General features: G+C 36.5%; 2 protein-coding genes across 6 annotated transcripts; one reads left to right on the top strand and one right to left on the bottom strand.

The window, feature by feature from the left end:
- Positions 1–204: 204 nt before the first annotated feature.
- On the bottom strand, positions 205–11,023 carry LOC130425086 (cystathionine gamma-lyase-like). The gene is made up of 12 exons (XM_056751143.1): positions 10,690–11,023; positions 9,197–9,278; positions 9,018–9,113; positions 8,823–8,932; positions 8,577–8,711; positions 6,783–6,840; positions 6,619–6,696; positions 6,046–6,198; positions 5,708–5,829; positions 5,547–5,599; positions 4,506–4,644; positions 205–922 (listed from the first exon to the last, which is right to left on the bottom strand). The coding sequence occupies exons 1-12, from the start codon at positions 10,861–10,863 to the stop codon at positions 908–910; spliced, it is 1,215 nt and encodes a 404-aa protein (XP_056607121.1). The 5' UTR covers positions 10,864–11,023; the 3' UTR covers positions 205–907.
- A 544-nt stretch (positions 11,024–11,567) lies between these two features.
- On the top strand, positions 11,568–13,844 carry LOC130424945 (ICOS ligand-like). 5 transcript variants are annotated; one of them, XM_056750955.1, is made up of 6 exons: positions 11,568–11,650; positions 11,935–11,998; positions 12,079–12,402; positions 12,523–12,807; positions 13,268–13,429; positions 13,520–13,844. In XM_056750955.1, the coding sequence occupies exons 1-6, from the start codon at positions 11,648–11,650 to the stop codon at positions 13,597–13,599; spliced, it is 918 nt and encodes a 305-aa protein (XP_056606933.1). In that variant the 5' UTR covers positions 11,568–11,647; the 3' UTR covers positions 13,600–13,844. The 5 variants fall into 5 exon arrangements, with proteins under 5 accessions (XP_056606933.1, XP_056606929.1, XP_056606928.1 ...); XM_056750951.1 differs by having other exon boundaries at positions 12,082–12,402; positions 13,268–13,844; XM_056750950.1 differs by having other exon boundaries at positions 13,268–13,844.
- The last annotated feature ends 955 nt before the right edge of the window (positions 13,845–14,799 follow it).

Here is a 14,799-nt window from a genome sequence, read left to right as displayed (position 1 = left end):
AACTTGTCCTTTAAATAAGTAATAATTTTCAAAACATGATCAATCAATACAATCTTGTTTTGTAGCATTGACGACGTCGTCCCATGCCATGATGGGCTCATTACGTCAGATGTGCCTTTTACTAGTCATCATCGAATTACATGTGTGGTGTTGGAAGACTTCAAAGAGACTGCTTATCATGAAGCATCAAAGATGTTCAGGAAGTAGTAGAAAAAACACAGACTTCAAATGGGCTTTAATGGGTCTGGAAGCACAGACAAAGGTTCAAACAAGACCCTTCCGCAATTTATAAAGCTGAAAAATCAAAACATGTTCTATGATCTAAACTGAGCAATGAAAGTTGATTAGAAATATTGCAGATGTGCATCTTTGATGCAAAGAATAGACGATTGCGCATTTGTGTGTGGTTCTAAAAGCAGAAGTAGGTGTCAATTGCAAGTTTAAACGTATGCTAAATCAAGCACTTGATGATTCCACTCACTCCAACAGTCTAAATATAAAGAGTAAAAAGATAAAAATAATTTGGTGATATTAGTTTTCCCTTTTCGCAGTATTGACATTTTCCCTTATTAAAACTGTGATAGAGCTTGACCTATTTAACATCCCGCTGTTTCACCAAGCAATAATTATAATAGATAGAAATCCATAAGCAGCAAGTTCAGTATTCAGAGCATGTAATCTTAATAAGTACTGTATGTTGAAAGAGTAAAAATGGCAAATTCCTGATCTGTGAAATAGATGGAAGTGTTGAACAAATTTGTTCCCTGATAATTGCAATCAATGTTTTTCAAGGGTAGCTGTCAAACATTTAAAGTAGATTAAAATGTGCCAAAAAACGTGTCCTGATCTGGTCCTGATGTGACGGCATATTTTTTCCAGGACTACCCTGATTGAATCTTGGATTACCTCATTTTTTGGGATGCTGTTGAGAAACAGAGAGGATTAGAGTTAGAAAATACTATGCAACCCTTTTCTTGGTTGTCAATCACATTTTGGTATATGTATAGAACCAGGAACTCCAATGGTTTGTTTTCTTATTATTGAGATGACAGTGTAAAACACATGTGAAATATGTAATATATAAATCATTTTCTGAAAATGGAAACACTAACACCAATTGTTTAGCACATCATAACATCAAGACTTTGAATAATAGGCAAAATAGGACCCCTTAAAACGAAGGATGGGACAAAAAATTTAATTCTGTCATTTACCCCCTTAATGTTCCAAAACTGTCAAAATTGTGTTATTCCGATGACCACAAATAGGATATTTAGAAGAATGTTTCAATCCAAACAGTTCTGGGGCACTCTTGAAAACTACTGTGGTAGTAAATGGTGCCACAGAACAGTTTAGTTCCAATTTTCTTCAAAATATAATCTTTTGTGTTTAACCGAACAAATAATAAGATACAGTTTCGGAAAAAACATGAGGGCGTGTAAATGGTGACAGAATTATCATTTTGGAGTAAACTGTCCCTTTAAGATATATAATCAAATATGAAGTGCATAGCTGCAACTTTCTGAAAACTCCTAAACACACATTCAACATTTTATTTAACTACATTCAACATTGCTGACTAAATAAGTGCTCTGTGGATTTATAGCAAGAAGAAATTGGAGAATACGTGCGAAACATAATTTTGACCTTGATTATTTTGTTTTCATAACCGTTGGAAGCCAAAATTTAAATTGAATATCAATAACAAATAATTAAACACCCCTACTTTGGCATAAATCTAGTCCATGAAACTATATTCAATGTCTTTCAAAGCCATACAACAACTTACAAAAAGCTATAATTTCCACAATTATTTTGTCCTTTCTGAAGCAGACATGGTTGCTCTGAACCGTTTCAAATAGATATGTAGATAACAGATTTTAAAAAAGCTGCTATTGTTTTCCACAAAACAACAGGACTAGTGTTGTTGGAATACAGGAAAACTTTCATTAAATAATGCCAGAATTTTCATTTTTGGCAATGTGAGTAGCGGCAGTTAAAGAAGCACCCTGTTGGGAGGTCTCAATTTGAGGTTCACATTGTCGAGCACTTCAGTAAAGACTTTGGACCTTGGCATATTCCCTAATTTACAAAAACCTGACATCACTTAACCTCACCAAAGTGCAGATAATCACCAGAGGAACAAGGGAACTAAAGATCTATATCTTTCAAAAGAAAGCTGCGTGCCAGGACCTAATGGAATCTTCCCCTCAGAATTTTTGTCATCTTAAATTAAAACACACCACAAATCACAAAGGCTCTTTTATAATGATCTCACTAGGGTACTGGATACAAATTGAATACAAGTCTCGATTTCAATTCCATTCTCTCTGCATCTTCGGGATCAGACACGCAACTATAAACCGTGGAACTGGGATTGAATTCATGAAGAGAAAATGTCACACCTCTAGAACATAATAATCAGGTGTACATAATAAAAGGCTGCACATATATATCTCTCTTATCAGACTGAGCTGCATCACCCTTGCTCTCTAATAAGTTTCGGCCCGTGTGATATCACGGACAGAGACCGCATTCAACAGAGCAAACCAGGCTTCCCAGGAGATAGACGGAGGTGCTGTGGTTGCCACCTTCACCCTATAAACCTCACCACACAAATACGGGATTACTTGTCAGACTCTGACCGGAGTCGATTTGTCTTTATATCCTGGAACCGTATGTTGCCGTTCACTTTAAAGATAGAGGAGATGACTGAGCGCTTTTAGAGACGGATGACTGAACTTTATGGGCTGAAATATTCTCTGTGTTTAAAGAAATAGCTTTTCGTTTCAGGGAATAAAAACCATTAAATGAAGATACACCATCTGAAAGCACCTTTGAACCGAGACTGTATAAATAGAACTGCATACCATTTTGAATAAAATCATTACAATGGAGACAATGGTGCCATATACTGATAATGCACTGGCCGTCTGTACAGAAACATTGAAAGTGATCTATTGAGGATCATCGGTACAGGAAGCAGTAGCGTAGCCACGAGGGGACCTAGGCCCCCTCATTTACATGTACGGCCCCTTCAGATTTTTGATTGCTTAAAATAACAAATAAGGACTTGTTGATTTGTTACTCTGGTTGATCGACCAATCAGAGCTCCCCGCTGTTTTCAAAGTTATTGGTTTAGTTATGTCACGTTTTGTGCGTAGCAAGAATTTTAATTTGTAGGCTATGCTGTTATGGCGGGTGCGCACAATATTCGGTTTCTTTTTTTTATACATCACGAAAAGATGAGCAAGAAGAAAATGAGTACACTGCTAAAGATAACGATTACACGGCATTTAACTTCTTGTAGTGTTCTTGAGGACTTTTCTCAACAGAAACGTTTTCTCACCCTCGAACACTCCGCCTTGTAATGTAAAAGGTAAGACAATGGTTTGACTGGTAGCCGCCGAGCTACTGCGGCTTTAATCCTGGTCCTCACGACTTCCCTCTGAATATTTTGTATGCGTCTCTTACCACATCAGACGTTTGTTCAATTCGCACGTAAAAGCCCTGCGAACTGGACATTAAGGGCATGGAAGTGGACTGAAAGGAACTACTATCGTTACGCAAATCTGATGATTGCGGTTAAATAACCCTTCAAACTTCCGTAGTCGTGTATGAAGATGCTGCAAATTTGTGATTTAAATCAGGTGTGTGAAATGAGAGAGACTCAAAATAAGGTGGGACGCGAGGACCGGATTAAGAGCCGCTAGGCTTTGATTATGTTTGCTAAAAAGGTGAAATGAGCTGTATACAGGTGTATCATTTTAGTACCTATAAATATCTACATGTATAGAAACCTATACGTATACATAATGGCCCCCTCATTTACAGACAGGCCCTCAAAGATAAAATTCTGGCTATGCCACTGACAGGAAGCATCTATTTGCACTGTGCATGACCATATGGACATGTATGCATATTTATAAACATCTGGTAAAGACATATTCTTTTATGTGAGAGCCAACAGGAAGCTCAATTTAAAGGGATCGTTCAGCCGATATCATTTGTTCAGATTTTATTTACCTTCATGTCATTTAACACTTGTATATGACTTTTGTCTGTAAAACACAAAAGATATTTTGAGAAATGTCCATACATTGGAAGTCAACTGATTCAAATGTTGTTTGCTAACCAACGGTTTTTAAAATATATTCAAAATATTTTCAAATGAAAGTATTTCAGGTTGGGGATGTCGTAATGGTAAATCCATGATGACAGTAATTTTTCCCACAATTTTTTTCCCACAATTTTTGTGAAATTACTGTGGACGGAAGCTTCAAAAAGGACAAAAAAGCATCATAAAAGAATAATAAAATTAATTCACATTACTCATTCGATCCTTTCCAAGTCTACTGTTCACATTTGATAGCTTTATATGCCTAACAAACAGAAATGCTTGGCAAAATGTGAATTTCTGGATCATTTTATTCCTTTAATCCAAAACTTTGAGTCAGGGAGGACTGTACGTGCACAAGAAAAGTTAGTTTGTTTAAAATACTCACAGCAGCACTGAGGGCTTGGTCTAAATCTGCAATAATATCTTCCTCATCCTCGATCCCCACAGACAGACGAATGAGCGTATCGGAGATACCCAGCTTCTTCCTCTCATTCTCACACACTGAAGCGTGAGTCATAATCGCACTGGAAAAGAAAAACGACACCATGGGAAACTGATGCAACATTACCCTAAACTACATTATTAAACAACTTGACTAATTTAAACTTGTTGTTTAGGACTGTATTAACAGAAGGACGTTTAAATTTATTTCGAAGTTAAGCACTTGAATGGTATTCTAATGAATTAATTCTAAACGGTCACTGCTTCATAAGCCATCTGGTTACACACATGACCTTTATATTTACATTGAACACCACCTTTCATGCCTTAAGAAACATTCTATTGTTTCCTTTTGAAACATGTTCTACAGTGACACAAACCGTGCAGAACGTTGTTTCTGCTATTTTCTGTTACTGCAATGCTAAAACACCAACGCCACCTTCTGGCCAACAAACTAACCTTGCACATGAACGGTTAATTTTATAATAAAAAAATGAGTAAGAGTATTAGGAGTGGTGATATATATTGTTGAGCAATGTCGTTTTTTAACAATATTGAATCCAATAGGTTGAGTTGCCAGCACGTGACCAGAGTCAACATAGTTTTGTGCTTTTATTGCGTTTTAAATTTCTTTCTAAGCATTTAGTTTTACTAATACTATACTTACCTTCAAATATATGTTAAAAGTGTTTTATTTGCCAGCAACAGACCCACTGAATTTCTATTAATACATCAAATCAAATTAAACCTTGAATGTCGCAAACCCTATAAATTGCATGTAGAACAAAATGTTTTACATTTATTTTGAAATATTGTGACACTATTATATCACGAACCTAGTGTCATGCATTGTCCACATGTACCCCAATGAATATTCATTTAAAGACTGGGAAATATGTATTGTTTAGCAAATAGTGTAAAATGTTTTCACAATGTAAAACAATTTTGACTCAGACAGTCAGATGATTTGGTGTTCAGAACTTACGGATGCTCTGCTAGACTCTCATAACCACCAAGACTTTCAGCAAGAGCAAACAGCTGCAACGCAGAACACAAAAAAGTCAAGTTAAGTAAACAGATTTTCAAGAAAGTTTTTTTTAACAATATGTAGCCGATCTAGCTTGCAAAACAATAGCTTTAAATGACCTTCAGATTGCTTAGAAATGTGCTGGCATGCTCCAGATTCCCTTTGATGTAGAAGGTGATCATCCCGGGACAGCCTGTGCACTGTCTCTTTGTCAGCTCATGCTGAGGATGAGAAGGAAGACCTGCAGAGATTAAAAGATCATCTCTCTATCCAGGTGTTTTGAAAGGGGTACCACACTAATAAAAATAAAATGGGGGTGATGCACTGATAAAAAACCTAGGCGCACAATTTTACAATGAGACCAACAAAATATTAACCATTAATTTTATTTAAATGTGGTATAATAAAATTTTCTTCAATGTTGTAAGGTTAAGGATAAAAGTCCTCCCATAAACACCTGGGAAGATGACTTTATCCACCCTTGGGTCAGCCTCCAGAAACTGTGCCGCAGCCAATGCGTTCTTAAAGTGCTGTTTCATCCTGAGGTGTAGTGTCTTCAGACCTCGATTACACATATAGCAGTCAAATGGGGAGGGCACGGCTCCAAGTGCTAATATACAGAGACAAAGACAGTAATGTATTCAAGTATATCCATTGCATATTGTGAATTACAACAGTATCAAACATTAGTTCTTCACTAAATATGATGTTGACACATTGAATTCAATCGAGTTGGCAAGACACAAAAGGACTTTTCAGTGTCATTATTTCTGGCAACTGTATCTCTTTGCAAGTACTTGCCAAAAAACAAAGTTCATTTTACAACAACATCTCATAAACACTGATAAAAAAGCTACATAAACCGATATGCTGCAGGTAAGCTCCTGATAACGGTCTATACAACCATCTTGAAGGTATTGTTGGTGCATAAAGTTAAGGTACAATATTGAAATTAGCATCACTGTAATGTATTTTGTAGAAGAAATACTAGGCAGCTGGAGGATTTAGGTCCGATTAGGTAATGCCTTACCATTCTGCAAAAATTTAAGCCGTTCATAAAGGTCATCGTTGTTGAGAGACATCAACCCCATGACAACATCACTGTGTCCTGAAATTAGAAGCAAAATCTCATCTTTAGGCCACTGAATTCAGGTTAAATAAAAAGTTTGTCTTGCATGTCATTTGCATTTTTACCATTCATGTATTTTGTTGCAGAATACATGCAGATATCCGCTCCAAGGGCAAGAGGGCGCTGTTTCATGAGAAAAAATACAATTAAAGGGGTGCTGCAACAATGTGACATGCATTCTGACTTTACAATGTTAAAGGTGCTATCTTCTCATCCTTAACATGGTCAACTTGTCAAACAACGAGTTGGGCGTATTGGGTAGTATTTCTGTTCTGCAAGATTTTTTGTAACAATTCTCCCAGAAAAGCACGCGGCAGCATGGAGAGAAGAAGGAGCATGCGCAGACGTCACTTTCACTTGTGTGCAGGAGAGAGAGAGTATATGTTCGCCAAGTTCAGGTGTTTGTTTGTTCACTGCATTTGGGTGAAGAATGTTATATAAACGGTGGAAACGGTGGAAATTTGATATATGGAGCCGTCACAGCGCTAAAAGATGCCGGATATGAACCGCATGCGGTGAGTAAAACTGATGTCTGTGTTTTGTTGACAATGTGCTTAAGTTCAGCCTACCCCTCCCCCCCACACGCGCAGTATGATTTCGGAAGTAATCGTACAACTGTATCTATCTTTTATAAATGTGATCAAAATAAATACTCGGCGAAATATGAGGAGTCATGAATAATATTCAAGAAATACTGTTCATCAGCCGAGAAATATCGAAACAATCAGCTAAACGCTTAACTCTTTCAACCCCATTGACGAGTTATCTCAACATTTAAAAAAAACGGTTTCCCGCAAAACACAAGTTATAACGGCAATCAGTGTTTGTATAGTTGTACAGCAGGTTGCACTGTTACACACCTTTGAGAAAAAGTACAAAATCCCAGAACGTATGTTTTTTTTAATCGGTATTTAATGATTGTTCGGAGTGTAATCTGGGTGGAATCTTTGACAAAAAAACTTTAATTATCTCAGCTGTTTAATCAAAGTGATGCATTTTTGAAGAAACCTACCCACATCTAAGGAGTGATAAAAAAAGAACAACTTAAGAAAGAAGAATACGGTTTATTTCGTTTAAAAGCAGAGACTGTGTTCTTTTATTGGACATATTGTTTGTCCATATATTCTTTACCGAAAATATGCTGTGAGCCATTAAAGTTTGTAAATGTTAAAAAACGCTGGCGTAGGCTGGCAACTTTTTAAAAAATAGGCTGGCGGGGAAAGAGTTCATTCTTCAAAGTATGCAAGGTTCAAGGCATAAACTTTTAATCATTTTGTGCTGTTAACTTTTGACACGTTTGTGAATTTACACCGGCCTGTTTCTTTGAGGACATTTGCACGCCTCTAAACATGATGCAGCACAAAACGAAACTTGATTGGTTGCATTACCTGTCAGTCATATGGCCTTTGGGTGGGCCTTGGCCAAAGAAAGTGGCGATAACAAGCTGCAGACCTTCAGTATGAAGTCTGGCTATGCGAGACTAATTAAGAATTAAATATTTAAGCATCTAGATTCTGTTAATAGAAATCTATCAGAACAGCACTTGGCTTATCTGGTTTATGAAAAAACACAAAAACATTTAGGCCTACTACAGTGGTCTTCAACGTTTTTCGGGGCAAGGACCCCTTAGATGAGAGAGGTATGGAGCAGGAACCCCCTTATACTAAATGAGTAAACATGGCTATTTAAATAGAAACAACCCTTATTGTCAAAGCAATATTACGTTATTGTTGCATAACATACTTTACACGAAAGTCACGGCTGACCCCCGGTTACAGACCCATGGCCTACTTTATATGTAAAAATCTATAGTTTCTCTACTCAATGCAAATCTCACATCGATATTATGTACTTTATACCTGAAAATAGGCTGACATGAAGGTGTTGTCCACAACAACAAGTGTGTCTTTGTTGTGCTCATGGACAATGTCTGCACAGCCCTGAATGTCCACAACCTTCATTGTAGGGTTTGTGGGAGTTTCAATCCACACCATCTGAGGAAAATAAAAATAAATGTATACCATGTTTGATTACAATACACAGTGTGTATACACAAACAATACTTAAAAATAATACAAAATCTGATTTTATTTTACAAAGATTACCTTTGTATTTGGTTTAAGAGCTGCCTTTAGCAGCTCTAGCGTTGTACAGTCTTCAAATGACACATCAAGGCCCACTTCAGCTGCAATCTTACTGAAATATCGGTTAGTACCTGGTTGGAAAAACATAATATAGACACTCAGCTGAATGCATTTCAATTCCCAAATAAATTGTATTTATTAAAAGGAGTCACTCACCTCCATAGACATCATTCATGCACACAATTCCATCTCCAGTCTTTAACAAATGTGTGATGGTCAAAGTGGCAGCTAACCCCGAGGCAACAGCGAGACCTATTAAGAGAGACAGACCGCCTTTTACGACATTTCAGTATGTACAAATAATCTAAATTACATTGTATTGGTTGTTGTCTCACAGTATTTTGCACCATCCAAAGCGGCAACTGCTTTTTCAAGACAATTGCGTGTGGGGTTTCCACTCCTGCTGTATTCAAAACCCTAAAACATAAGAAAAACAAAACACAGGCTTGTATTTAACTCATGTGAGTGTCTCAAACATTCACACTAAAGTTCAAATAATAGAAGCTCTTAAATTGATTGATGGTAATAGAAAAAAGTGACATAATTGTTTGTTGTTTATATAAAGCAACACATTATTGGCTTGTGAGCGAGATGGCTCTCCTGTTTTTGCCAAGTGGTTGATATCCTTAGGACAACATCATGTTGACCCTGGGACAAGATTTAAATCAACCAACCAGATTTCAGAAAGAAGTTTACAGTTTATTTTAAATGTAATCTTCCAACCAAGATTAGGTGCTTCTAAACCATTGTTATTAGGGGTAAGTTAAGGTAGGGGTTTATGTTTTATTTAAAAATAATGTTGTCCTTAGGTCAACAAAATATTCCTGAGGACATCAACCACTTTGTAAAATGAGGTCGAGCTGAGGAGACACAGTACACACATGCCTTTATTTTACCACCTGGATGTTCTCACGATTCTGTTGCAAGCCTTTTTAAAACTTAATGACGCATGAATGTGAGGTGAACGATGCCCCTTACAGCAAGAATTAAGCGAAAGACCAAAAATATTTTGTAAACGTGTAATCTTTTATCTATATCTGACTATTATATTAACACGTTTAAACAAACTACTCAACCAATGTGTTCTAGCAAAGTTTCACTTTGTTATTAGTCACCATGACCAATTCAAGGTCCGTTATTTCGTCACACCTGCAAATGGCAAACTGGTAAAATCCACTAGCAAGAAATACTTCTCAGACATAAAACTGAATATTGTATTATGTGTAAAGTTCAATTTTTCAAGAGCTCTCCTCTCTCGGAAGAATGCAACTAACGTTACACAAAAAAAGTTATGACCCCCCCGTGATTTAAATCCACAAGAAATACTAAGGAACATACAAATATACATTTAACGTCGCGAGTGAAGTAACGTTGACGTTAAATGAAGTTTGGCATTTATAGCACGCGACGGACGTTTAAATAGGCAATAAGCAGCACGCCTTTAATGTAACGTTAATCGCATCATTTGACGTACGTTACGTCAGCTGAGCAAAGGTCAAAGTATCATTCAACATTTGTTATAAACCTTACGTTGCGATTTCGAATAAACCTAACTCACCGGCTAACTGGCGAGAAACGTTAAGTTAGTTCATTCAATTTATTAGCCGTCAACGCAGATTTCTACTCGCATTACTTTTTAAATTTGGACCTTTCATTTAATATCTTATTTTTCATACTAAAAGTCCTGCCATCGATATTACATCAGACCCGGCTTTTCGGAATACTAATTAATTACAGAAAAATCCATCGATACAAGCATCAAGTCGTTCACATAAAAGCATGCCAACATTTAATATTCTCATTTCCAAATCATTATACAATAACCTACCGCATGTTTTCCCGGACCGTGCTGTTTAAATGTGGTAGACAATGAAATAGGGGGCACTACGGCCATAGAGTTCCATTGCTCCGGTTCTGACCCAACGTGGATCGCGTCTGTGGCGAATGATTTGAACTCTTGTAGGAAGCCGGCTGAGATGTCGTTCTGTACACGTGAAGCCATGCGCGCTCCTGATACAGCTTATTATGAGATGGAAACTAACGTTACTTGAGATCACAGATACAGAAGAATGAACACAACTCCTACTTACAAAACGCTTTACATTGAAAAGGCAGGTAACGTTATATCACCAAGCCTGATTTCTACGCCAATCACTGTATGTGTTGTATAAAAGACACAACTGGATTGGCGATTACGCAGGGGCGTACTGATCCACGTGACCAATGGAGAACACGCAACAATCTGATGATGCAACACATTCATGACATGACATCTATCATTCTTCAGTGTTGGCTTGACGTTGCTGCAGTCCGTTGCGCATTGCAATGTATTTCACAGTTATTTATTTAATAATGTATTTAATTACTTATGTTTTATTTTTTATTCATATAGATTATTTTTTTATTTCCTATAAATAGGCATTTTGGGGCATGATGTTCTTTCCGTACTCTTCGGTGCACATGTCCACTAGGTGACACTATTTTCCAGAAGAAAATCATGTGTTGAACTTTTTATTTGTAACCGACACCAAAAAATGTATGCTTACTGTTGCCGTTATTTACATCAGCAAACGTTATAAAGCATAAAATTAAAGGTTCAGCACATTAAATGCATTCTAAAATATAGGGATGGGCTATCATGCCTTTAAATAAAGCCTACGTGAAATATGAGGTGTGTGTGAACATTTACTGTAACAGGTTTGGGAAGGTATGGCAAGCTGTCAAACTTGTTCTAATAATATAATGATAGAGACGAAACTGGATTATTTGATACCTTAACGCAATGAATGGTAATATGTTTGTTGGTTTTTAACTTTTCATTTATTTGTGAGACAATTTATTGACATATAAGATTCCTGACATTCTATAGAATATTCATTTATGAAAATGTGCACTACGGTTTCTTCTGTTCATTTGACGACTGGCACTTAAACAAAGGGGACTGTTCAGACAAGTCGCGCGTAGACTGTTTTTCATTTTATTTTGGTTTTGGGCATCTGATGTATTTACAGTAAACTGTTAGTAGTCTTATACACTTTGACTGTACTCGCCTTTGATTTTTTTCATAAATCAGATTACTGTGATGGAAAATACCTACGTCTGTGCTTTGCTTCTCACAAGTCTCATCATGTCACAAGGTAAGAATTCTGAGTGTGTTGAGTTGATCTTGTCTTCATTCAATTCTGTCAAGAATTACATTTGAACTCTTGACATCTAGCAGATGAATGCATAGTTGGAGTAATAGGAGAAAATGTCCAACTTCCCTGTATTTATGATGGGGTGAAAAATATGACATCCCTGCTCCTCTCATCTGAATGGAAAAGACACGTGGAAGTTATACACACCACAAACTGGACGAAGCAGCAGGAGGACACACAAAATGTGTCCCGCAGTACCACTGTTTCATCTTCGGTCCCAAATTCTGGAGACTTTATCATGGTGTTGCGTGGCAAACGTTTATCAGATGCACGACATTACAGTTTTCATCTAAAGCTTCAAGAAAACTGTATTCTGGTTTGCACAGTCTGCCTCACTGTAGCAGGTAAGAAAATGGATATGGAACCAGTAAAGGTCCATTGACTTTTATAATGATGTTTGCATTTAGTATAGCGACAATACTGATAAAAAAGCATGTAATATTAATATTTTGACCTGTTTGTAGTTCATTTTAGCAATACTACTGTACTAAGAGAGAATATAGTGAATGGAGAGAAAACCCTATTGGTGTTTAACACTAGAGGAGGATTTCCAGCTCCAAATATTTACTGGATTATAAACCACACACAGCGCCCTCCAAAAACAACAATCATCACATATGTGAACACTCTGCCAAAGTCTCAACTCTACAACATCACAAGTGTCTTATCCATCAACATCTCACCAGACACTGTTATAGCCTGTGTCATAGACAACGATATGTTAAATGAAATGTTGACTACAACAAACTGTGAGTGCCCTTTTTCTTTTAGTGAATTGGATGTTTTGCTTTACCAGATAAAATGTAAAACAAGCTGTGTCCTGGATAACATGAACAATGTTGTATTTACAACCTAATTCCGAAACTCAAATCAAAGTTTGTATCTAAAGTTTAAGGGGCTGTTTCCCGGACAGGATTATTTTAAATCAGGACTAGGCCTTAGTTAAATTGGGATATTTAAGTAGTTTCAAAAAGCATACCAAACTAAAAAATTACTGGTGTGCATCTCAACACAAAATAATGGCAATGATCTTATTTAAGATACAGTATGTCAGTGTAAGTTGTTTTTGATCAAGACACCTTTAAGATTTAAGTTAGTGTGACTAGTCTTAAACCCTGTCCGGGAAAGCGCCCCTAAAATGTGTATAGACTTCTGTATAAATGCATACACTAATTTGCACAGTAATCTTCTCATGTTGTTTGTGGTCAGATGGTGTAAAGTCAAATATAGAGGATGGATGGCTGTCGAAATATCTGTGGATGTTTAGCACGGTTCTGTGCGTGGTTGTTTTTCTACTGGTGGCTGCGTCTCTTTGTTACCAAAGGAAACTGGACCGAGATATAAAAAGAAGAAAACATTTCAGTTGTGGGGGTACAGACGTTCTGAAGATTTTGAGGTTTTCCTGTGATTCATCTCTGGTTAGATGTTTGAATTGTGCGGACATCTTTATTTGTGTTGCAGATTATTCATGCAGCGAGGAGAACAAGTTGATCGTGATGGATATGAAGCTGTGGGCTTCCCTTCCTGAGACAGATGTATAACGTGGTCTGCGATTTCATTGGTTGATACCTCATAGGCCTTTATTGCACTGATTATTAATACTGCGGCCTTACGGTGTCATTTCTTACTCTGATTCGGTAGTGAATCAGCCGGAATATTCTATTCTCACAAATAATAAGTAATGAATATATTCTATTTATTGGAAACCACATTGGATCAAATCACGGTTCTGTTAAACTTGTGCTCTTTAAATAAAATGTGCCTCGCCTATTCTGTCTTTTTGTAACCAGTGTTGGGTAAGTTACTCTGGAAAAGTAATTAATAACTTGTTACTAATTACATATTCAACAATGTAATTAGATTTCTGAAAAATTACTCTCTCCAAAAAGTATTTATGCTTATTACTAATAACTTTCTTTATCCATCATCAACCTTGATTAGACTTGATTCAAGGATCATTCAAATAAATAATAAATAACTTCATAAATTATTCTTATTAACTGACCAAAGTATACAAATGTGAGAAGAATCTATATTAAAGCATACATTTTAAAGTTAGACTTATCATTTTTATGTCGTTTCCAATGTTAAATATAAAACACAGTATTTAGTTCAATTACTTAACTTTTTAAAGGCAAAGGTATTTAAATTACAGTAACTACTTCATAACTAGTTACACACAACACTGTTGGTAACTAAGGATGTTTTATGCATGGTATTAAAGTGTTTTACTTTGATACAATAATTACATGTCAAGGGCATGCTTTGGTTTGGTGAATAGCTCTTCTGTTTCGTGTCAGCTTTATATGTTCAAGCCCAAAGTGGTTAGACAGGGTGGAACACAAAAGGTTACAATATTTGTCATTAGTGGTACAAAAAAGGACTTTATTTTCATTTTCACTGAATTTGAAGGTCATCTCTGAAGTGCTGTTAAACTATATTTTATATTTAGCAGTACTAGAAGCAAATGTTTTAGCACTGAGTTTTAATCTAAAATCGGTAACAAATCAAATTTCGAAATCCTTTTAAGTTACACAAGTTATTAAACAACCTGGCTTTGGTATTGAGAACTGAATAAAAGATTTAGCAGTGAGTGATAGAAGCCTAGTCAACTCAAAATGCATCTGCCACAAAATTCATCTATGTCAGCATACAAACATCTCTCTCTAACACAGCTTTTGTGTTTACCTCACCCCTGAATGAAAAGAGGACGCAGTTCAACCCATACAGCTAGAACCTGA

The sequence above is a fragment of the Triplophysa dalaica genome, chromosome 6 (genome assembly GCF_015846415.1).
Source record: "Triplophysa dalaica isolate WHDGS20190420 chromosome 6, ASM1584641v1, whole genome shotgun sequence".
Taxonomy (NCBI): domain Eukaryota; kingdom Metazoa; phylum Chordata; class Actinopteri; order Cypriniformes; family Nemacheilidae; genus Triplophysa; species Triplophysa dalaica.
The sequence above is the reverse complement of the archived record's forward strand: the minus strand, read 5'-3'. Positions and strand labels throughout refer to the sequence as shown.